This window comes from Orcinus orca, chromosome 2 (assembly GCF_937001465.1).
Source record: "Orcinus orca chromosome 2, mOrcOrc1.1, whole genome shotgun sequence".
Lineage (NCBI taxonomy): Eukaryota > Metazoa > Chordata > Mammalia > Artiodactyla > Delphinidae > Orcinus > Orcinus orca.
In genome coordinates, this window is record NC_064560.1 from 165,613,026 (window position 1) to 165,638,631 (window position 25,606).

The 25,606-nt window shown below is 38.6% G+C and overlaps 1 protein-coding gene across 11 annotated transcripts in view; it reads left to right on the forward strand.

Annotated features, from left to right (window-relative positions):
* The window catches only part of FUT8 (fucosyltransferase 8), a 319,157-nt gene that overhangs the window by 203,279 nt on the left and 90,272 nt on the right, over positions 1–25,606 (forward strand). For all 11 annotated transcript variants that reach the window (XM_033427753.2, XM_033427559.2, XM_033427422.2 and 8 more), the window contains 2 exons: positions 9,796–9,911; positions 10,028–10,190. In XM_033427753.2, coding sequence (XP_033283644.1) covers positions 9,796–9,911; positions 10,028–10,190 — 279 coding nt within the window. The remainder of the gene's footprint in view (positions 1–9,795; positions 9,912–10,027; positions 10,191–25,606) is intronic.

A 25,606-nucleotide genomic window follows, 5' to 3' on the forward strand; every position in this document is an offset into this window, starting at 1 on the left:
CCATGGTTGGGTGGAGCCTCAAGCTGTGTCCCCCTGGTTTGATGGTGCCATTGGCTGGACTCTACATTCAGTCAAAGCCATACACAGGACTTTGTGATCAGATGGGAACTCAGGCCATACTCCTTGATCAGATTGGGACCACAGGCTCTGCCCCAAAATTGGGTGAGTCTGCAGGCTATGCTTAGCAACTGGGTGGGCTGTAGGCTATGATGTGCTGCTGTACAGCACTGTAGACTGGGCTCCTCACAGTCAGGCCAGGCTTCAAAGCTGCTGAGGGTCACTGTTTGGGCTTCCTCAGTCAGACAGAACCAGTGGTCATGCTCTGCAGTTGGGCAAGGCTGCTGGCTTGGCTCTCTGCCTGAACGGGCTTGTAGAATGGACTCTAGAGCTGACCAGGGTCTCTGGCTGAGCAACCTGGTGAGGCTGGAGACTATGTTCAACAGTATGCTTCTGGCTCGGCTCCTTGTTTGAGCAGGCCTGTAGAATGGGCTCTGTGTCTGCCTTAAATCCCTGGCCAGACTTCCTGGTCAGGTTGGCTGTAGGCTAGTCTTGGCAGTTGGGTGTGGCTACCGACTTGCTTTCCTCCTAAGAAGGCCGTAGGATGTACTGCATGGCAGCCTGCAACTGCCTGGCATCTTTGGCCAGTCTTCACTGTTGGGTGGGGTTGGAGGCTATGTTCAGCAGTTGGGTGTGGCCAGTGACTTGCTTCCTTGCTTGGGTGGGCCGTAGGATGTGCTGGGTGACTGCCTAGCATCTCAGGACAGGCTTCCTGCTTAAGTGGGGTTGGAGGCTATGCCTAGCAGTTGGGTGGGGCTGCTGACTTGCTTCCCTGTATAGGGAGAGTATTAGAATTTGGTCCTCCACCAAGATAGCACTCTGGTTGGGGACCCAATAAGGCAGAAATGCCAGCCAGATTCCCTGACCAGCTGGGGTCACGGGCTCAGCTCTGCAAATGGTCAGAGTCGCTGGATGGGATCTCCGCTCAGGCCCAACCACTAGCAGGAATGCAGTCTGCCAGGATTCGCACACTCATTGCTGTGAGCCCCCTTCCCCTTCTCTAACTGATTGCCGTGATAATCCCTGTGAGTGCTTAAGTGGGCCTCCTGTTGCCGAAAGTTCAGCTTCTCTGTACACCGGTGCCGAACTGAATCTCGTAGACAGAGTTTTGGGTGAAGTAGAAAAGGATAGCTTTATTACTTTGCCAGGCACAGGGGGACACAGCAGGTTACTGCTTTGAAAAACTATGTGGCCCAACTTGAAGAGGATACTGAGAAGTTATATAGTAATGGTTTAAAGAGGGCATGATCAGCACGTGGACATTCTTCTGATGGGTTGGTGGTGGGGTGAGTAGGAGTCAGCATCATCAACCTTCAGGTTCCAGCTGGTCTAGGGTCTGCATGCTTGTGGACAACATACCATTGTTAATCTTAACTTCTCCCACCTGGAGGGGGTTTCAGTATCTGCAAAACAACTCAAAGACATTGTTTTGTGTATCCCTTGATAGGGAACCAGGACCTTGCCCCCAAGGTTGCACTGTTGTTTCTCTTGACTGTTTGTTTCTCCCTGGTCTTGCATCCCCTCCCATCCCTAGTTAACAACTGCCTGAATCTGCCTGTTGGAACTCAAGGAATGTCATGGAGGCTGATGAAGGCTATTGATTGTCATCAAAGAAATGGGGGGCACAGAAAAGCTTTGTGTCCAGGAGCTCCACAGGACCCTGCTCGGTATCACTCCCAGGAAGTATCTGGAATGCTGGGGAAGCTTCATGTCCTCTTGCACTCCCCTTTTCCCACAGGAGAAACTTTAGGCCCAGGGGATCCCCTCAATGCAGCACTGAACTGACCTTGGTGGGGGGGCTGTGGTCAAAGTGAAAACACTCCTCTTACCCTTCTCATGCTGTTTTCCTCAGATTTTGTGGTCGAAAGGGATGCTTCAGACTCACCTCTTTGTTCTGGGATCTTCAGAAAGGAATCTTGTCTATGGATAGTTGCTAGTTTCCCTTTCCCTGAGAGGGACTGAACTCAGGAACCACATATTTTGCCATCCATCTTTCTCCTGGTTCCAGTTTTATTAAACCATTGTTTCATACAATTTATCTGGGTTTTCAGTTGTTTCAGGCTTAATGGTAAATCTGATCTCTGTTATTTTGTCTTGGCCAGAAGACATTCTATATATCTTTTTGCACAATGAATATAATAAAACATTCAGTTACCTAAATATTCAGATAAAGAGACTGTTCTTGCAGATTGACTTTTTTCTTTATGGGGTTTGGAAAGAATAGGCCTTTCCAATAGTCCTTATTCTGTACATTTTTTACATTGACTTCTCTATTACTTTCCTTTACCTATAGTTTATCCACAGTTGGATTGGATTATTGCATCACTAATAATCTAATGAATTATTAGAAATCATTAATTCATTTCTATTTTATTAGAATTAGATTGGCATTAGTACTTAATGGAACTCTGCTGAAAAGACCTTATGCTATTTCTTCATGCCTATTTTCCCCTAACGTTATTCCATCAACGTATGAAGAAATGAGATAAAAAGGAGGACCTAGACATATCTTTCTATTGTGAAATTTTGTATCACTAAAGTATATTTTGAAAAGGAAATGCTTATCCTGTGGTATATTCCTGCTAAAATATTGAATAAATTACAAGGGGTGGTACTTTTATTTTGTTTGAAATTATTTCCTAAAACCCAGCCATCTAATTCAGAAAGTAAAAGCCAAGTTCTAAAAACTATGTACCAGGAAATGCCTCATTTATGAATGTATACATATTTGTGCTCATAAACTGGGTAATTGTGCACCTACCAACTCTCTTCATTTTATCATTATTCTGTTGTTTGTATACAAATGAAGGCTTTTTAAATTCAAATTCTGTAGCCTGGAAAACTCATGCTTAGAGGATGGCTATCTTTCCTGCTAACGTTCAGTGTTAGTGCATACAAGTTCATGTGAAATTATAGAATACCTTATTTACTCTGATGTAACTGTAACAGGAACTTCTTTACTAAACATGCATTCTGAAATGGTCAAGTAATTAACAGTTAATTTGGCTTCATCTGCTATATAAAAATGCTAGAAAAGGTATTAAAATTTTCATGTCTTTTTTTTAATTTTATTTTTTTATACAGCAGGTTCTTACTAGTTGTCTATTTTATACATATTAGTGTATATTTGTCAATCCCAATCTCCCAGTTCATCCCACCACCACCACCACCACACACCCCCACCCCCACCCCCACTTTCCCCCCGTGGGGTCCATATGTTTGTTCTCTACATCTGTGTCTCTATTTCTGCCTTGCAAACTGGTTCACCTGTACCATTTCTCTAGATTCCACATATATGCGCTAATATATGATATTTGTTTTTCTCTTTCTGACTTACTCTGTATGACAGTCTCTAGGTCCATCCATGTCTCTACAAATGGCCGAATTTCATTCCTTTTTATAGCTGAGTAATATTCCATAGTATATATGTACCACATCTTTATCCATTCGTCTGTCGATGGGCATTTAGGTTGCTTCTGTGACCTGGCTATTGTAAGTAGTGCTGCAGTGAACATTGGGGTGCGTGTGTCTTTTTGAATTTATGGTTTACTCTGGGTATATGCCCAGTAGTGGGACTGCTGGGTCATATGGTAATTCTATTTTTAATTTTTTATGGAAAGTCCATACTGTTCTCCGTAGTGGCTGTGTCAACTTACATGCCAACGAACAGTGTGAGAAGTTTCCCTCTTCTCCAACCCGCTCCAGTATTTGTTGTTTGTAGATTTTCTGATGATGCTCATTTTAACCAGTGTGAGGTGATACCTCACTGTAGTTTTGATTTGCATTTCTCTAATAATTGGTGATGTTGAGCAGCTTTTCATGTGCCTCTTGGCCATCTGTGTGTCTTCTTTGGAGAAATGTCTGTTTAGGTCTCCTGCCCATATTTTGATTGGGTTGTTTCTTTTTTTGATATTGAGCTGTATGAGCTGCTTGTATATTTTGGAGATTAATCCTTTGTCCGTTGATTCATTTGCATATATTATCTCCCATTCTGAGGGTTGTCTTTTTGTCTTGTTTATAGTTTCCTTTGCTGTACAAAAGCTTTTAAGTTTCATTAGGTCCCATTTGTTTATTTTTGTTTTTATTTCCATTACTCTAGGAGGTGGGTCAAAAAAGATCTTGCTGTGATGTATGTCAAAGAGTGTTCTTCCTATGTTTTGCTCTAAGACTTTTATAGTGTCTGGTCTTAATATTTAGGTCTTTAATCCATTTTGAGTTTATTTTTGTGTATGGTGTTAGGGAGTGTTCTAATTTGATTCTTTTACAGGTAGCTGTCCAGTTTCCCCAGCATCACTTATTGAAGAGACTGTCTTTTCTCCATTGTATATCCTTGCCTCCTTTGTCATAGATTAGTTGACCATAGGTGCGTGGGTTTATCTCTGGGCTTTCTATCCTGTTCCATTGATCTATGTTTCTGTTTTTGTGCCAGTACCATACTGTCTTGATTACTGTAGCTTTGTAGTATAGTCTGAAGTCAGGGAGCCTGATTCCTCCAGCTCCGTGTTTTTCCCTCAAGATTGCTTTGGGTATTTGGGGTCTTTTGTGTCTCCATACAAATATTAAGATTTTTTTGTGTCTAGTTCTGTAAAAAATGCCATTGGTGATTTGATACGGATGGCATTGAATCTGTAGATTGCTTTGCGTAGTATAGTCATTTTCACAATATTGATTCTTCCAATCCAAGAATATGGTATATCTCTCCATCTGTTTGTGTCATCTTTGATTTCTTTCATCAGTGTCTTATAGTTTTCTGAGTACAGGTCTTTTACCTCCTTAGGTAGGTTTACTCCTAGTTATTTTATTCTTTTTGTTGCAGTGGTGAATGGGATTGTTTCCTTAATTTCTCTTTCTGATCTTTTGTTCTTAGTGTATAGGAATGCAAGAGATTTCTATGCATTAATTTTGTATCCTTAACTTTACCAGTTCATTGGTGAGCTCTAGTCATTTTCTCGTGGCATCTTTAGGATTATCTATGTATAAGTATCATGTCATCTGCAAACAGTGACAGTTTTACTTCTTTTCCAATTTGTATTCCATTTATTTCTTTTTCTTCTCTGACTGCTGTGGTTAAGACTTCCAAAACTATGTTGGATAATAGTGGCGAGAGTGGACATCCTTGTCTTGTTCTTGATCTTAGAGGAAATGCTTTCAGTTTTTCACCATTGAGAATGGTGTTTGCTGTGGGTTTGTCGTATATGGCCTTTATGATGTTGAGGTAGGTTCCCTCTGTGCCCACTTTCTGGAGGGTTTTTATCATAAATGTGTGTGGAATTTTATCAAAAGCTTTTTCTGCATCTATTGAGATGAACATATTGTTTTCATTCTTCAATTTGTTAACGTGGTGTATCACATTGATTGATTTGCATATATTTAGGAATCCTTGCATCCCTAGGATAAATCTCACATGATCATGGTTTATGACCCTTTTAATGTGTTGTTGGATTCTGTTTGCTAGTATTTTGTTGAGGATTTTTGCATCTATATTCATCAGTGATATTGTTCTGTAATTTTCTTTTTTATAGTATCCCTGTCTGGTTTTGGTATCAGGGTGATGGTGGCCTCATAGAATGAGTTTGGGAGTGTTCCTTCCTCTGCAATATTTTGGAAGAGTTTGAGAAGGATGGGTGTTAGCTGTTCTCTAAATGTTTGATAGTACTCACCTGTAAAGCAGTCTGGTCCTGGACTTTTGTTTGTTGGAAGATTTTTAATCACAGTTTCAATTTCATTACTTGTGATTGGTCTGTTCATATTTTCTATTTCTTCCTGGTTCAGTTTTGGAAGGTTATACCTTTCTAAGAATTTGTCCATTTCTTAAGGTTTTCCATTTTCATGACTACCATTTTCAAGGTGTCTTTGGCATAGAGTTGCTTGTAGTAGTCTCTTATGATCTTTTGTTTTTCTGCGGTGTCTGTTTTAACGTCTCCATTTTCATTTCTAATTTTATTGATTTCAGTCCTCTCCCTCTTTTTCTTGATGAGTCTGGCTAAAGGTTTATCAATTTTGTTCATCTTCTTAAACAACCAGCTTTTAAGTTTTATTGATCTTTGCTATTGTTTTCTTCATTTATATTTCATTTATTTCTCCTCTGATCTTTATGATTTCTTTCCTTCTGCTAACTTCAGTTTTGTTTGTTCTTCTTTCTCTAGTTCCTTTAGGTGTAAGATTCGATTGTTTATTAGAGATTTTTCTTGTTTCTTGAGGTAGGATTGTATTGCTCTAAACTTCCCTCTTAGAACTGCTTTTGCTGCATCCCACATGTTTTGGATTGTCATGTTTTTGTTGTCATTTGTCTCTAGGAATTTTTGATTTTCTCTTTGATTCCTTTCATGATCTCTTGGTTATTTAGTAACGTATTCTTTAGCCTCCATGTGTTTGTGTTTTTTACGTTTTTTTCCCCTGTAATTGATTTCTAATCTCATAGCGTTGTGGTCAGAAAAGATGCTTGATATGATTTCAGTTTTCTTAGCTGTACTGAGGCTTGAATTGTGACCCAAGATGTGATCTATCCTGAAGAATGTTCCATGTGCATTTGAGAAGAAAGTGTAATCTGTTGTTTTTGGATGAAATGTCCTATAAATATCAATTAAGTCCATTTTTCGGATAGAATGTCCTTTAACTATCAATGAAATGTATTTGGTCTGTTGTGTCATTTAAAGCTTGTCTTTTCTTATTAATTTTCTGTCTGGTTCATCTTCCAGTGGTGTAAGTGAGGCGTTAAAGTCCCCCACTATTACAGTGTTACTGTCTATTTTCTCTTTTATACCTGTTAGCATTTGCCTTATGTATTGAGGTGCTCCTATGTTGGGTGCATATATATATATATCATTGTTATATCTTCTTCTTGGATGGATCCCTTGATCATTATGTAGTGTCTTTCCTTGTTTCTTGTAACATTCATTATTTTAAAGTCTATTTTATCTGATATGAGTATTGCCACTCTAGCTTTCTTTTGATTTCCATTTGTGTGGAATACCTTTTTCCATCCCCTCACTTTCAGTCTGTATGTGTCCCTAGGTCTGAAGTGGGTCTCTTGTAGACAGCATATATATGGGTCTCGTTTTTGTATCCATTCAGCAAACCTGTGTCTTTTGGTTGGAGCATTGACTCCATTCACATTTAAGGTAATTATCGATATATATGTTCCTATTACCATTTTTTAATTGTTTTGGATTTCTTTTTGTAGGTCCTTTTCTTCTCGTGTGTTTCCCACTTAGAGAAGTTCCTTTAGCATTTGCTGCCGAGCTGGTTTGGTGGTGCTGAATTCTCTTAGCTTTTGCTTGTTTATAAATCTTTTGATTTCTCCGTCGAATCTGAATGACATCCTTGCTGGGTAGAGTAATCTTGGTTGTAGGTTCTTCCCTTTCATCACTTTTAATATATTGTGCCACTCCCTCTTCAAATATTTTCTCGGGTCCTTTTCCTCTCTCTTCTCCTTTTGCAACCCCTATAATATGAATGTTTGTTTGTTTAATGTTGTCCTGGAGCTCTCTTAGGCTGTCTTCATTTCTTTTCATTCGTTTTTCTTTATTCTGTTCCATGGCAGTGAATTGTACCATTCTGTCTTCCAGGTCACTCATCCGTTCTTCTGCTTCATTTATTCTGCTATTGGTTCCCTCTAGTGTATTTTTCATTTCCGTTATTATATTGTTCATCTCTGTGTGTTGGTTATTTAATTCTTCTAGGTGTTTGTTCTTTAATTCTTCTAGGTCTTTGTTAAACATTTCTTGCATCTTCTCGATCTTTGCCTCCATTCTTTTTCCGAGGTCCTGGATCATCCTCCCTATCACTATTCTGAATTCTTTTTCTGGAAGGTTGCCTATCTCCACTTCATTTAATTGTTTTTCTGGGGTTTTATCTTGTTCCTTCATTGGGTACATATCCCTCTGCCTTTTTATTTTGTCTATCTTTCTGGGAATGTGGTTTTCATTCCACAGTCTGCAGGATTTAGTTCTTCTTGCTTCTGCTGTCTGCCCTCTTTGTATTAGTTTTCTCCTCAGGTTGATAGCTAAGTTTAAGTTCTGCCAAGTATAATTTAGAAATTGTTTCCCAAAAGTGATTGTGATGGTAAGAATAGATATCCCAGGCATTTTGATATTACAGCTCATCTGTAGAATGACTGACCCCAGATACAATATTCCTGTTAAGCTTTATTGACGGACACTGTGCTTTGTACTTTTAGTGGCAGTTTCTCATTTAAATAGATTTTGGAAGAAAAATCAGCCATTATTTAATCTTCTTAATATTTTTTCAAAAGTATATATGTAGGGCTTCCCTGGTGGCGCAGTGGTTGAGAGTCCGCCTGCCGATGCAGGGGACATGGGTTCGTGCCCCGGTTCGGGAAGATCCTGCATGCCATGGAGCGGCTGGGCCCGTGAGCCATGGCCGCTGAGCCTGCGCATCTGGAGCCAGTTCTCCACAACGGGAGAGGCCACAACAGTGAGAGGCCCGCGTACCGCAAAAAAAAAAGAAGAAAGTATATATGTATATGTATGCATGTATGTAAATATATGTATTAGTTTCCTATTGCTGCTGTAACACATACAATAAACTCTGTGGCTTAAAACAATAAATGGAAATTTATTCTTTTACAGTTTGGGAGGGTAAACGTCTGAAATGAGTTTCACTGGGTCAAAACCAAGGTGTCAGTGGGGCCACATTCACTAGAGAAGCTCTAGGGGAGAATCTGTTTCTTTGCCTTTTCCAGCTTCTAAAGATGCCTTCCTTGCATTTTTTGGTCATGACCCCTTCCTCCACCTTCAAAACTAATTAACCCCATCACCTCCTCCTCTTTTATAATAAAATTTCCTTCTACTCCCCTCTTATAAGAACAACTGTGGTTACAATTATGGCCCATCTGGGTAATCCAGGGCTGTCTCCCTATCTCAGTGTCCTTAACTTAATCACACATATAAGGATTCTTTTGTCACCTAAGGTAGCATTACAGGTTACAGGATTAGGATGTGGATATCTTTTATGGCCATAATGGAGTACAGAATACTGCCAAAAGTCACATAAAAACAAAATATGTTAGAAACAAGGACAGTTTGGAAAGAAGCTGTACAGGTTGATAATATAAGCAAGGGATCCTGGTGTTCCTCTGCTATATTCCAACATTTTGTCTTGTTGACTGATCTTTTCCATTCCTGACGTAAACAGAACATTAATCTTCAGGTGTTTTTTCTGGTATACTTCATCTTCTATTCTTGTCTTTCCCTTCTTTATAAAACCCATGCTTAGTAATCTGAGGTCATGAGTTCATGAATCGGAACACAGATTTATATCTGATATTATAGTTAATTTAGAAATAATTTGTATTTGCTATTTGAACACAGACACAGGTTCAGTTATTTGCTTTCTTACTCCTTTTAAGCCTTTTTGTCGCCCTCTCCTTCAACTTTGTTATTCTCAGCACTAATGAAGAATTGATCGCTTTGCCACTGATGGTGTTATTCTAAGTTGTATGATGAAAGTTTTTAGGAGACAGTTCTAAAGGTTCCTTAATTCCTAGAAGATCATACATCTATGAGCCGGATTATTTTTTTGTGTGTTCACTTTCATTCCAGTGTTTACATCTTACCCTATAGCTTTGGAGAGAAGAATTTCATTTGGTACTTCTAATATATGATATGGTCCAGTGACTTCTAGAGTTACCAATAAATAATGTTTTAGCAAAGTAAACATGTATTTTGTTGCATAATTTATAAGCTAAATGTGTACATTTTCTTCCTTGAACTACAGAATACCAGAAGGCCCCATTGATCAGGGGCCAGCTTCAGGAAGGGTTCGTGCTTTAGAAGAGCAGCTTGTGAAGGCCAAAGAACAGATTGAAAATTATAAGAAGCAAACTAGAAATGGTAGGTAACGATACATTGTTTTTCCTCTTCAGTATGTTGGCATTAGCACAAATAATTGAAAATTTCCTTTCATCAAAATGTTGGAAATGCTGATGCTCTCTATTCTTTGACTGCAGGTCTTGGGAAGGATCATGAAGTCCTAAGGAGGAGGATTGAAAATGGAGCTAAAGAGCTCTGGTTTTTTCTACAAAGTGAGTTGAAGAAATTAAAGAATTTAGAAGGAAATGAACTCCAAAGACATGCAGATGAATTTCTGTCAGATCTGGGACATCATGAAAGGTACTACATTTACATTTCATTTGGGGTTTAGTAAAGATTATAATCTAAGAATGGGAAATGGGAACTTTTGTTAATTTCCCTGCTGAATGGTAAATGATACCTACCATGTTTAGAAGCAGTAGAGTACCTGAGGGCTCAGTGGACAATAATTGCCAAATGTAGTTCATCACCAGAAAATATTATTTTAAATGAATTTCTAGAAATCTTTATACCCTAAATAAACTCAGAAGATAGTGGTGTCAGCCAACAATGCATTAAAATATCTTCTTTAAACTTCCTTATTATACAACCAATATTTGAAGTGACATGTACAGTTTTACATTACAGTACATTCATTGGAACTCATACTGAGGCTGTCAGTTATGTTTCTAACTGAAGCATTGAAAACTTTAAAATAGCAACTTTTTAGGGCTTCTAGTGAAAGGGTAATAAGTTTTTGATAAAAAGGAGCATTCTGTTAATTGCTCTTCCATTTAGTTGCTAGAAGGAAGAACCTGAAATCTGCCTAGTTAAATTTGTTCCTCTTGTTTGCACATTTCTGAAGATATGGAGTTTATCCTCCATAGGAAAGGACACGTTTCGGTGTTGGTGTGTTCATGCAGAACAAAATGTACCTGAGAATCATTATAGATATGTAAAACCTGTCCTTAGGGCTATTATTTATGCAAGTCTGTATTCCCAGTAGGATTCTGTTGGCAATTACTGTCTCATTAGTGAACAATAGAAGAAAACTTGTTGTATTAACACAACCTACCACTATGAAGAGGAAAAGAATTACCCACCACCAACAGATTCATATATATTAACATCATCAGCATTATTGTAGTGATTTTGAAACATTGCTCTGCTGTTTTAAGTGAAATTACAAATAAAATCTGTCAGTTTATTGGAATCATTTTAGCATTAGTGAATCTACAGCAATAAGATGGCATAAATTTCAAGGGGCATTGACTTATTAGGCCACAGATTTGGCAGTCCCTTTGAAATTTTTAGCTTAGCTTGCAATCAAGCCATACTTAGACCACTAGACCAAATACTGACTAATTCTGTCCTTAATGCTTCTCTACCCTAAGCTGATTCTAGGCACCAAAGTTATGTTATTTGGAGCAGTGTGCTTGTGTGCTTTGCTTATTGCAGTTTTATAGGAAAGTGTACATCTGAAGAGGATTTGAGTTGGGAAGCCTGTATGGTATTTAAAGAATAATTTTGGCTCTTGACTACTGATAGAATGTTTAATTTTAAAGTTTGAGTGATTTAATTACTTGAGTATTTCATTGTTTGGTCTCTTCCAAATTAAAATAATTACTTATAAATTATTTTGTGCATATATTTTGTGACTATATGTAGAAATTGGAAAACACGTACAAATGAAAGTGTTGGGCCCTGAAAAGTTGATGTAAATCAACGTTAAGTTTTTTGTGAGTTCCGGTTTAAATACATTATGTTTCTTGACACTACCTTTTAGTAAATGTTAAATAATAATATTTCACTGAAAACAAAAAAGGAAAGGTACCCAAAATATCCAAGTCGATCTCTTTTGCTGTCTTAAGCAGAAATTATAATGAACTTGGGATACAGCTTCGCAGGGTAGTACTTTAACTCCAGGCAGCCAGATTAGAATGCAGTGATACAAATAATGAGCAAAGGACAACCAAACATTAGAGAAATAACCTTTACAGTAATGAATGTACAAATAGAGAGGATTTGTATGTATGTAGAATATGCCGTCTTACTGGTAATTTCCAAGATAAGTGTAAGAATTAAAATTAAAAGACTTTTGTTTGTCTCTCGTGATTTTTACAGTACACAAAAATCCCCATTTTCTTTTTACACTTGCCCAAATCACAGTGTACAAGTTGTCTCTGGACTGCCTGTATTCTCTGAAGAATCAGAGGTTGAGTCTATCAGTTTTCTTGCTCAGATTTCCCTTTGAATCACTCATCATTTTTTGGTTTAGAAAGACATCAGTTATAGAGAAGTAACTTATGGGCTTTTGTTTCTTCAGAAGGGGTTTCTTTCTATCTTAGAACTTTGTTCTGATAGAAACACTGATCCTCCTTTTTTTCCTTTCTAAATCAACTTTATTGTGGCATAATTTATTTACAGTAAAATGTACATATTTTAGTCTGTAGTTCTGTGAGTTTTGACACATGCTCATAGTTTTGTAACCACCACTGCAATCCAGATGCAGAACACTGCTGCCACCCCAGGAAAATTCCTTCTGCCTCTTTAGAGTCAGCACCGCCCCACCCCCACACCAGTCCCTTGCAGTCACCCAATCTGTCTCCTGCCCCAATAATTTTACCTTCTCCAGAATTTTATGTAAATGCAATCACGCTATGTAGTTTTTTGAGTGTGGTTTCTTTTACTTGGTATAATGCATTTGAGATTCACCCATGTTGTTTTGTGTATGGGTAGTTCATTCCTTTTTATTGCTAAGTAATATTCCATCGTATGGATCTACCACAGTTAGTTTATCCATTCACCAGTTGAAGCACATTTGGGTTTTCATTTTTTTGGCGATTATGTATATATAAAGCTACTGTTGACATTAACATACACGTTTTTTGTGGAAACATGTTTTCACTTCTTTTGGATTAATACATAGGAGTGAGTTCGATGGGTCATGTATGGCAGTTCCTTAGGAACTGGGCCGCACAGCAGGAGGTGAGCGGCGGGCGAGCAAGCAAAGCTTCATCTGCCTCTCCCCATCACTCGCATTACTGCCTGAACTCCCCTCCTCTCCACCCTGTCTGTGGACAAATTGTCTTCCATGAAACCAGTCTGTGGTGCCAAAAAGGTTGGGGACTGCTGATGTATGGAGTGAATGTTTAATTCCCTAAGACATCGCCAAACTGTTTCCCAAAGGGTAGTATTATTTTGTATTCTCATCAGCAGTGTGTAAGAGTTCCAGTTGCTCTGTATCCTTGTAGCACTTGGTATTGTCAATTTTTACATTTTCCTCCTACCATTCTAACAGGAGTGTAGTGGTATATCATAATGGTTCTCATTTGCAATTCCTTACTAATGATATTGAGCATCTTTTAATGTGCTTAATTGCCATCCATATATCATCCTTGGTAAAGTGTCTTTTCCAAATCACATGCTTAATTTGGGGGAATTTTTTTTCTTTTTATTGAGCTATAAGCATTCTTCATTTATTCTGGATACAAGTCTTACTGGTGCATTTTAGAAAGCTCATTCTGAGAGCTGTGTGAAGCAAAGTCTGTTGTCAGGAAATGAGAAAGATTTTACAGAAGTCCAAGTAAGTGATAATGAGCTTCTGGACCTGGGTAGTTGGTAGTAGGAATAGAAAGGGATAAATGCATAAAAAATGGAAGCTGCAGAACTTGGTAACTGATCTAATATAGGGAGATGGGGGACTCAAAAGTAATTGAGGACTTGTAATTTCCTGGGAGGACAGCTTTCATAAATGGACATCATTGTTTCTTTTGTAATAACTTGGCTTTTTTCCCTGACAAAGTGTAATCTCCTGAGGACTGGAACTCTAACTTCAGTTTCTTCTCTACCCTGCAGTACTAAGCACTCATTATTTAGTTAGTGTTCAGTAAGTTATGTCTTTTTGATTTGCTGGGGAGGCATGTATGTGCATTCTTTGACTATTTCACACTCTACTTTGTACCTCCTTGTAAAAATAATCCTGTTCCATTGAAAGATTTATGAATATTATGCAACTAAAGAAAATTAAATAATTGAGGTCAAAATATTCTCCTGTAATTGAGAATCCCAAAAGGTATGAAGGGCAAGTTATAGGAGTAAAGTCCTTTACCTCTGAATAAAACTGGAAGCTCCAGTTAATTTTAACAGTGGGTTCTGCAAAACAGAGAGTATCTGTTAGAAGTCAAGGATATATAGGGAAGGAAATGGGCTGATAGGAAGCATGATGGGACTGGAAGAAAACCTGACATAGAAGGATTTTTGTACTCAGTGCCCTTGACTTCATGTTTGATTTGCTTTGGAGGATTTAAGTGATTCCTGTATCTAAAAGTAGTCTTGAGACTTCAGTTATATATGAATCACTAAAAATAAAACTATCATAGTGTTTCTGATTTGGAGTGTAATTCTGATTCTAAGCAATGAAGTATGGACTTTCTTTTAATTGAATGTGAATGATAAAAAATAATGTTGCTTACCAAATACATCTAATTGTTCGTTTACATTTCGTGGACTGTTTGCTCAGTAGTTTCTTAAATGCATCTAAAAATTTGTTAAAATTCTTCAAAAAGTAATACACCATACCTAAAGTATATAAATCAGAAATCCTTTTATATATGTTTATTAGTGTATATTAGATTTCTTTTTATATGTGTGAACAATATGAATGGTTTATTGCACTGTTATTATGGAAGGTATATTTTAACTAAGTCAATTTTAGGAGCAGAACTCTTATTTATTTTCTAAATAAATTTCCTAGCACCCTAATATAAAAAACTAAATGTTGAGTAAATCACAAATATTGCTAATGTCCTCAATTGTCATACTAAGTAGAAAAATTTAGTTTCCAAACATTTTAACTTGTAAAGTCGTGGTCATAGATACTATTGAAGATATTTGAAATTCAGTACTTATCATCTGATAAATAGAGGCATATCTCACAACAGTCTCTTCTCAGCACATAGGTAAATTAGAAAGTAGGGAAGCCAAAAGTGCTCCGTCCGAAATTGTTAAGAAATTTTGTGTGTCATTGTTGTTACTGTAGTGCTTTTCAAACTTCAGCAAGGCATCAGGAGCACCTGGAGAGCTTCTTAAAATACAGATTGCTAAATCCCATCCTCAGAGTTCCTGATTCAGTAGGTCTGGAGTGAGGCCCGAGAATTTCCATTTCTAACACATTCGTAAGTGATGCTGAAGTTGCTGGTCTTTGAGAACTAAGGCTCTACAGAATCCCTGGTTCTCTTTATGCGTTCACCACTGATAGAGATTGTCTAGGTTTCTTGGAAAAAATCACATTTCTCTGTAGATTAGTGGACCTATCTGTAAACTGTGGGGAAAGACTCTTCTTTTGCTCCCCACTTGATGCTGTTCCTTTTAGTGAGGGGACCATGTTTCTTTTCTAGAATGTGGCCCCCACGGTTCATTACTTAAAATACCTGTCACTAATGCAGCTTGGATGCCAAGTATCATATTTGATATGGGATTCAGCTCACCTGAGATTTTTAGCAAAATGCTATTGACCTGACTAGCCTATTACTTGAGAGCTAGTATCTAGTAGAGCTTGATCACTGCCTGCTGCTACAGTTGGGTGATCAACTGCTAGTTAATTAGTAATATTCTTTGTCTTTTAGAAGGTTTTTTAAGAATTTAGAGGTGCTGATGGTATAATAAATAAATACAGAGTAGCATATTATTATTACCTGCTGTATTGATCTCAAGCATTAGTATTATTTGATTTTTCAGTTGATGATTTCATTCTAATGATTGTATGTGACCACACGTCTTAGTAATACAGTCACATTTAGCTGGTGCTTTTGATATCATTGATCATGAATTGACCCTGGCCTGTCTCTTTGAAATAGCAAGTGGGAAATCAGCAATTGAGAGTGGTTATTTTTGTCATTATGGTTTTATTATTTATGTAGTAGTTGTAGGCTCAGTGCTTGGATTTACAGCCTCATAGATTTGGCCCTCAACCTCTGAGGGTGTCATGAAGAGTTTGTCTTACCACGCTGTTTGGTTGTCCAGAGATACATTTAACTTAATCATTGTCACTTTGGCTCTTTTTGTCATCTTTATGGTGCCAAACACCAGTTTATGAAATAGTTACTGGAGTTGCTTCTTTCTTATTTTAAATCATATTAATTACTAAAGGACAGGAGGCTCACAGGACTGATGAGCTATTTCTCAATTAAGTTGACTGAAACTATTGAGAAACAATCTAGTAAAGTAGCAATCTCATCACTCCTGCCTGGTTTGCATCATCTCATTATCAGTAATATGTAAAGCAGCTTTGCTAAGACTGAGATCAGCTGTGTTTCCAAAATGATGAATGATACTTATGGCTAATTAAGCTGATTGGCTTTTTGCTACTGTGTGTAGGGGACTATGTAACAAAAGCACTTCAAATCAGATAAGGGGTACAATATCTGACTGGTTATAGGGCAAGATTGGTAGGTTAATAGCTTATGGATCTATTTGATCAGAATTGCTGGTCATAACCATTGTGGTCCAGTAGCTTGTGTTTTCACTCTCTTTATAAGGTGGACTCTACTCAACTGTCTTTGAAAGGTCCAAGAATTGAAATTTTCACTCTTGAATAGTTTTGTGAACCTTCAAATCTATTATTCTTTGTTTCATTACATACACACTTAATTTCTTTGATGTGTGATTTAATTGATTCTTACATTAAGCTGGAATGTAGGTACTCATTCTCCAGCTTTTAATTCCTTTGGACAAAATGTTTTTGTATGATTGTTTTTCTACTAAGGAATCCAGGCTTATTTTTAAGTGGTACTAGAACATTTCTCTTAATATCCTTGGACAAAGGGAGACATTGTCATATGAAGTGGTCCTTATTCTGCTTATCACTTAGTTTCTATCAGCCAGATTGTGATTCTCCATCTTGTGTTAGGGAACATTCTCCCCTAAAATAAAATTTGCATTGGGAGGAGAACCTACAGGTGGAAAAGTATGTCTCATCTTGTGGCCCTAGTTCTATTTTGCCTGCCCCCACCTTACATCTCCTTGGGTGTGGTTTCCAAACTCAAGAATTATTTTGACATTAAAAATAACTACTTACTGGGCTTCCCTGGTGGCGCAGTGGTTGGGAGACCGCCTGCAGATGCAGGGGGCGCGGGTTCGTGCCCCGGTCCGGGAGGGTCCCACATGCTTCGGAGCAGCTGGGCCCGTGAGCCATGGCCGCTGGGCCTGCGCATCCAGAGCCTGTGCTCTGCAGCGGGAGAGGCCACGGCAGTGAGAGGCCCACGTACGGCAAAAAAACAAAAACAAAAACAAAAAAAACTACTTACTAAGGATTTCCTACATGCCAGTCACTGTGATAAAGGCTCTCCATTCATTATCTTATTTTGTCAACATAGTAATATTGATAGCCTCCTCATTTTATAAATAAAGTTATACTCAGACCTAGGGAATTTAGATAGCTTACGCAAGTAAGTGGCAGAGCTGTTATATTCTAAAATCCTTTCTCTTAATTGCTAAATACTTCTCTGAGCTTTATTTTTCTCTTCTACACGTGGAGATATAATTGCTGTGTTACAGCATTGTGATGATTAAATGTGGGAAAATATATAAAACACTTTCCACAGTCACTGACACATTGTAGGTTCTGGTAGACTCTAGTCAGACCTGCACAAGGAAAGTCCTGTAAGAGGATATAAATAGAAAATTCTTAGATCCTCCAAGGAAGGCACAGGTAAGGGGAGATTGTCACAGTGCTCAATAGGAAGATCTGGAACCTAAACATAAACCTAGTGGACATCACTCACCAAATAGCATAATTATTGCCTTATGTGGTAGTATGAGCTGTATTTGTTGTTGCCCTCCTGGACTCCTCTCCACCCATGTGAGCTGTCAGAATGGTGGTATTCTAAAATTCCTGCTGAGACAACATGGGAGGCAGTGGGAGCATTGTCTGCCTGTCTGTCTCCTGGTCACATTTTTATCCTTTGCACTGCTTACTTCTGCCCCAGGAGCAAACCAAAGTATTGCCCTTGATCCATATTTACCTATGGATTAGGCTCTGTGGTGTAGCCTCCCTTAGTCACATTTACTTTAATAAATGTCAGTTCCTTCACCTTGGACTTTTCTTCCTTGAATTATATCTGCTCCGTGCTGGCCCTCAGGGAGAATTTCCCTCTTCAACATTTTGAATAAGGTATAAGCAAAATACTCTCCTTGTGGTTCTTCATTGGCATAATTAAGACAGACTAGAACATTTAAAAAGAGTTTTGTGAATATTAAGGTATAAAAATAGGAAAATTAACAGAAAATACAAAGAACATAAATGTAGCCCAGTTTTTGAAGAAGAGGTTTTGATGCCTGTCATAGCTGGCTTTCTCTTAGAGTCACAGATGTTGGTCTAGTCTATCACTTATCTTCAGGCATGTGTATTCTACCCTCAAATGACTAGCACTATTCTGCTGGTACTTTGCCTGGGTTTGTATTTCTCAGGCTTTTAATACCTCAGGCCTTTAGATTCACCACCCACGTCCTAGAGTTTTTGGTATCTTCATAGTCAAAACCAAGACATCCAGTTTACCAGCTTGAGGGATACCTCTAGGAGATTTGATTTGAGAATGGAATCACTGAAAATCCGGAATTTCTGTAGAATGGTTTTCAGGCACCATGTTTCCCAATAATGGGCCAGAACTGAAACTTTCTGTTTGATTATCCTCATGTCTTTGGCTAAAAGGTGACAAATTTTGCAGGATGGTAATGTCTAAACATTATTGGCTTAGCAAAGAACTACAGCTGACCCTTGAAAAATGTGGGGGTTAGGGGCACCAATCCACTGCACAGTAAAAAAATCCACGTATAACTTTTGTCTTTGCAAAAACTTAACTACTAGTAGCCTACTGTTAACCAGAAACCTTACTGATAACATAAACAGTCGATTAACACATATTTTGTATGTTACATGTATTATATACTGTAGTCTTAAAATAAGCTAGGGAAAAGGAAATGTTATTAAGGAAATCATAAAAAAGAGAAAATACATTTACAGTACTGTACTATCTTTATTGATACTGGAAGTTTATGTCCTCTGTTTACAAGATGAATTGTCTGTCAGTACCTACATCTATATTGTCTTATATGATACAAAACACTGAAGATATTATATGTATTACTAACATTAGAAAGCAAAAATGAAAAGATAACATGAAAAAAATGCATTTATGTGCAGCTATAACAATACATGCATTATACCTGTAACAGCAATGATTGCTCTAAAGGAGGTAGTGTAATCAATATGATTGCTTCATGGTAGCCTAGCCTATACACTAATAAATGAATTGTTTTAAAATTTTTATGGCATACAGTTTTACAATCATATTCATAATACAGTATTGGAAACATTGTTAAATTAAAAAAAAACACTTACCTATGATGATCGGCTGATATGCAGTTTCTCCAGTTATGAGGAAGGCATACTGTATGGTAATGTAATTTTTTTGAAAGCAAAGTTTTAAAACAGTAAGAAAACTAACACATTATTAATTTTATATTAAATTATAGATAATGCCTTTATGCCTATGTAAGGATAGACTGGTATCTACATATATTTTATACATTCATGATATACCTAACTTTTTCTTAATTTTTTCAATATTTCTAGACTATGCAGTTCATCTGTGAGTTTTTTTAAATTGTCTCAAATCTCAAAAAATTTTTCCGATACTTACTGAAAAAATTTGCGTATAACTGGACTCGCACAGTTCAGACGGTGTTGTTCAAGGGTCAACTGTAGGTTGAATTTAAAGTCATTTCCTGGGCTTGTCTTCCTTACATGGTCTCCACTGGGGAGGCCAAGAAAAAAAGTTTTACAAAGGAAGCTTAATTTTAGTTGACTGTTGGAATAGAGTGACTTATACTGTGCCTCTGACTGCATTATCATAAAAAATTAGTGTACTATTTTTGGTCTTTGGTCTTCTAGTTATAAAGTGGTTATTCCACTTTCTTGACAGATATTGGGATAAATATAAATAACTGATTGCTAAGACTTAGTAGTGATGTAACTTGGTAAAAACATTCACTTTTATGTTTTCTAATTTATTAAAATATACAGAGATCAGCTTTCATTCCCAGTGGTAAAGTGATGGCTTGATTACTATGACATGAAAGCATAAACCATGTCAATTTATATATTTCAAAGAATTTTCCCCTCTAAATTACACCTAATGTAGTTTTTTACCTGCTTGGGGCTATATACTGATTGTCATGGAATGTAGTGCTATTTGTCTGTGTGTGTGTGTATCTTTAATTTAATGTAACGCCATGCAGAGCATATTGAATTTCCTTTATTCCTTCAACAGGCATTTGCTGATAGACTGGTTATTTATCCCACTGTACTACATCTCCAGAAACAATACTGCTATTTAAAGTTGAGACTTTCAACAAGTTTTGTGATCACTCCTATTTGATGGGTAGGAAAAAGCAAATGACCATGTTTGGCTATGATGAAACCTATGAAATGTGAAAAATAATGGGTGTGATGAGAGTAACGGAAAAGAGGCCTATAAAACTGAGAAAATAACTTAAATAAACTTCAGCTTAGCCCTGTAACACCATTATAAGGAAAGACATCTCCTGTGTTTCCATGATCAACTCACACAATTTCATGAGTGGTAACTTTTCTCACAGCAACTATAAAATAATACCATAGGCTACATAATAGCCCATAGGGGCCTCAGTTTCATAATCTGAAAAAAACTTGAACCTCTGTTCAGTGTGTAAGACTGTAAGTTAGTTTCTTAAAGGAGGCAGTAAGTTGTAGATATGGTTTTTCCAACTAAAATTACTCCTTTGCATGAAAGAAATGTTTTGAATCTTAGGTGGGAATAATATGAAAACAGATAAAGCATCACATATTAGACTCTTGTCCTATTTTAAAAGGGTAAACATGGAAATAGTCAAGCTGTGAAGTGTCCTGTGCATGGATAATGTTGACACATTGAACAAATGCCTGAAATGCTTCACAGATGACCCTGTTATCCCAAAGCATTGTATAAAGCTATTCCACTATTAGTTGGATGAATATTCTAAACTGTGGCTATGATTTTGAATTTTTATTTGCATATTATTAATAGTTTTGTTTTATTCAAAGGGGCTATTATCAGGTATTCTCTGTTAACCGTATGTAGTTCTGATAATTTTCTATGATAGTAAATAAGACTTTAATTATTTTTCCAGTGGGTTTCCATTGCTTTGCTCCTAAATGGTTTATCATCTAGTTAAGAACCAGGAATAGAAGAGAACTGAGACTATGTCATGTACTCCTAGATAAATCACAGTTGTTGAGGGCTGGTTTCATCATCTGTTAAATGAGTCCTCACTGATCAATCCCTTTCTTCAGGGTGCTATAAGGCACTGAGTATTGGGTCATTTTTCTGACTGGCTGTCAGTCCCACATATTACTGTCACCCTCATACCCAATTGATCTTTCCTCTTAGTTGTGGAATTATTAGTAGGTACTCTTCAGACACAAGGTAAAAGTTCTGAAGCAACTCTCTGAGGCATTCTAGCATAAATAGCAATGTCTTAGTCTGTTTGGCCTACTATGACAAAAAAGTATCATAGACTGCGTGGCTTGTAAACAACAGAAATTTACTTCTCACAATTCTGGAAGGTGAGAAGTTCAAGATCAAGGTGCTGTCAGATTTGGTGTCTGATGAGTGCCCTCTTTCTGCTCCATAGACAGTGCCTTCTCACTGTGCCCTCGTACAGAAGAAGGGGCTAGAGAGCTCTGTGGGGTCTGTTTTACAAGAGCACTAATCTCATTCATAAGGCTCCACCCTCATGACTTAAGCACTTCCCACACGCCCCACATCTGAATACCATCACACCGGGCATTAAGTTTCAATGGATGCGTTTGGGGGAGACACAGATGTTCAGTCTGTAGCAAGCAGCCACCACATATACTACTTTGTTTGTATTATCACTAATCCTTTTTTAAAAACTGTGTGGAAGGTTTTATAATACTTATTTTAAAGTGAAGAAACTATGTCTCAGAGATGTCAAAATAACTTTCCTAGGACACAAAGCTGGTAAGAGTTGGATCCCAAACTGAGAGAGAGATCTGTCTGGCTCTCAAAGCTCTTTTTCCTCTGATTCAAAATCTTTCTGATTTTGCATATTTACAATGAACAGAGTCCACATTTTTGTACTCCAGACCCCTTACTTTGATATTTGTTGGTGCATAACATTTTGATTGTCGTACATATAACATACAAAATATGTGTTAATTCTGTTTATGTTATCGATAAGGTTTCCGGTCAACAGTAGGCTATTAGTAGTTAAGTTTTTGGGGATTCAAGAGTGATATGCAGATTTTCAGCTCTGTAGGGGGTTCAGCACCCCTAACCCCTGAGTTGTTCAAGGGACAGCTGTATACTTTCTGATAAATAGAAATAAATTTCTAACTTTACAATTTTCACAAGCAAATAACACATACTTATAAGCATTCCCAGAACAGAAGAGTTAATATAAAGTGCAGAGAAGGGCTAAAGCTGGAGTTATTACTAGTTAAGGATTATTCCCAGAAATTCTCTAGCACAAAATTGGATTTGTGGAAGGTAAAAATTCTCAATATTATCTCATCTAAAATTCTTGAAAATTTTTGCCACTTTTTCATTCAGTTATCTATTCAAAGATATATACTGAACGTTTTCTATGTGATCAGCACTGTTCTAAATGCTGGTTTGGGAGCAAGGAGGGGAGTTTGAAAAATACCCTGCTGCCATGGAGCTTAAATTCTAGTAGGGGGAGAAAGATAATAAAATAAAGAAGTAAATGATATATATTAGAAGATGATAATTGCTTGGAGAAAAATACAGCAGGGAAAGAGGAGAAGGAAAAGCAAGGGATGTGATGGTGACTGGGTGTTGAATTTTTAAGTGAGATAGTCTGGATAGCCTTTTGGGGAAGGTGACATATGAGCAGAATTTTGAAGGACATTTGGGTGAGCCATGTGGATGGGTATCTGGGAAACCAGCATTCCAGGGGAAGGAGGAGCAAATGCAAAGGTCCTAAAGTAGGAACATGGCTGACATGTTCAGAGGTTAGTAACAAGACTATGTGGCTGAAATAGAGTAAACAAGGAGGACAGTAGTAGAAGATGAGATCAAAGAGGTAAGGGAGGAGGAGGAGGAGCTTCAAGATGGAGGAGTAAGACGCGGAGATAATCTTCCTCCCCACAAATACATCAGAAATACATCTACACGTGGAACAGCTCCTACAGGACACCTACTAAACGCTGGCAGAAGACCTCAGACCTCCTAAAAGGCAAGAAATTCCCCACGTACCTGGGTAGGGCAAAAGAAAAAAGAATAAACAGAGACGAAAGGATAGGGACGGGACCTGCACCAGTGGGAGGGAGCTGTGAAGGAGGAAAGGTTTCCACACACTAGGAAGCCCCTTTGCGGGCGGAGACTGCGGGTGGCGGAGGGGGGGTGCTTCCGAGCTGCGGAGGAGAGTGCAGCAACAGGGGTGCGGAGGGCAAAGCGGAGAGATTCCCACACAGAGGATCGGTGCCGACCGGCACTCACCAGCCTGAGAGACTTGTCTGCTCACCCACTGGGGCGGGCGGGGGCTGGGAGCTGAGGCTCAGGCTTCGGTCAGATCGCAGGGAGAGGACTGGGGTAGGCAGCGTGAACACAGCCTGAAGGGGTTAGTGCACCACGGCTAGCCAGGAGGGAGTCCAGGAAAAAGTCTGGACCTGCCGAAGAGGCAAGAGACTTTTTTTCCCTCTTTGTTTCCTGTGCACGAGGAGAGGGGATTAAGAGCGCCACTTAAAGGAGCTCCAGAAATAGGCCCAAGCAGTGGCTATCAGCGCAGACACCAGGGACAGGCATGAGACGCTAAGGCTGCTGCTGCCGCCACCAAGAAGCCTGTGTGCGAGCACAGGTCACTCTCCACACCTCCCCTCCTGGGAGCCTGTGCAGCCCGCCACTGCCAGGGTCCTGTGATCCAGGGACAACTTCCCCGGGAAAACGCACGGCGTGCCTCAGGCTGGTGCAACGTCACGCCAGCCTCTGCCGCCTCAGGCTTGGCCCGCATTCCGTACCCCTCCCTCCCTCCAGCCTGAGTGAGCCAGAGCCCGTGAATCAGCGGCTCCTTTAACCCTGTCCTGTCTGAGCGAAGAAAAGACGCCCTCAGGCGACCTACACGCAGAGGCGGATCCAAATCCAAAGCTGAACCCCGGGAGCTGTGCGAACAAAGAAGAGAAAGGGAAATCTCTCCCAGCAGCCTCAGGAGCAGCGGATTAAATCTCCACAATCACCTTGATGTACCCTGCATCTGTGGAATACATGAGTAGACAACGAATCATCCCAAATTGAGGGACTTTGGGAGCAACGATATATATATATATTTTTTTTTTTTCCCTTTTTCTCTTTTTGTGAGTGTGTATGTGTATGCTTCTGTGTGTGATTTTCTCTCTATACCTTTGCTTTTACCATTTGTCCTAGGGTTCTGTCGTTTTTTTTTTTTTTCTTTTAGTATAGGTTTTAGTGCTTGTTATCATTGGTGGATTTGCTTTTTTGGTTTGGTTTCTCTCTTCTTTCTTTCCTTTTTTTAAAAAATTTATTTAAAAATTTTTTACTTTAATAACTTTTTAATTTTATTGTATTTTATCTTCTTCTTTCTTTCTTTCCTTCTTTTCTGCCTTTTATTCTGAGTCGTGTGGATGACAGGCTCTTGGTGCTCCAGCCAGGCGTCAGGGCTGTGCCTGTGAGGTGGGAGAGCCAAGTTCAGGACATTGGTCCACATGAGACCTCCCAGGTCCACATAATATCAAACGGCGAAAGTTCTCTCAGAGATCTCCATCTCAATGCCAAGACCGAGCTCCACTGAATGACTAGCAAGCTACAGTGCTGCACACCCTGTGCCACACAACTAGCAGGACAGGAACACAGCCCCACCCATTAGCAGAGAGGCTGCTAAAATCATAATAAGTCCACAGACACCCCAAAACACACCACCAGACGTGGACCTGCCCACCAGAAAGACAAGATCCAGCCTCATCCACCAGAACACAGGCACTAGTCCCCTCCACCAGGAAACCTATACAACTCACTGAACCAACCTTAGCCACTGCGGACACCAAAAACAATGGAAACTACAAACCTGCAGCCTGTGAAAAGGAGACCCCAAACACAGTAAGATAAGCAAAATGAGAAACACACAGCAGATGAAGGCGCAAGGTAAAAACCAACCCGACCTAACAAATGAAGAGGAAATAGGCAGTCTACCTGAAAAAGAATTCAGAATAATGATAGTAAAGATGAGCCACAATCTTAGAAATAGAATGGAGAAAATACAAGAAACGTTTAACAAGGACCTAGAAGAGCTAAAGAGCAAACAGTGATGAACAACACAATATATGAAATTAAAAATTCTCTAGAAGGGATCAATAGCAGAATAACTGAGGGAGAATAACGAATAAGTGATCTGGAAGACAAAATAGTGGAAATAACTACTGCAGAGCAGAATAAAGAAAATAAATGAAAAGAATTGAGGACAGTCTCAGAGACCTCTGGGACAACATTAAATGCACCAACATTCAAACTATAGGGGTCCCAGAAGAAGAGAAAAAGAAAGGGACTGAGAAAATATTTGTACAGATTATAGTTGAAAACTTCCTTAATATTGGAAAGGAAATAGTTAATCAAGTCCAGGAAGCACAGAGAGTCCCATACAGGATAAATTCAAAGAGAAACATG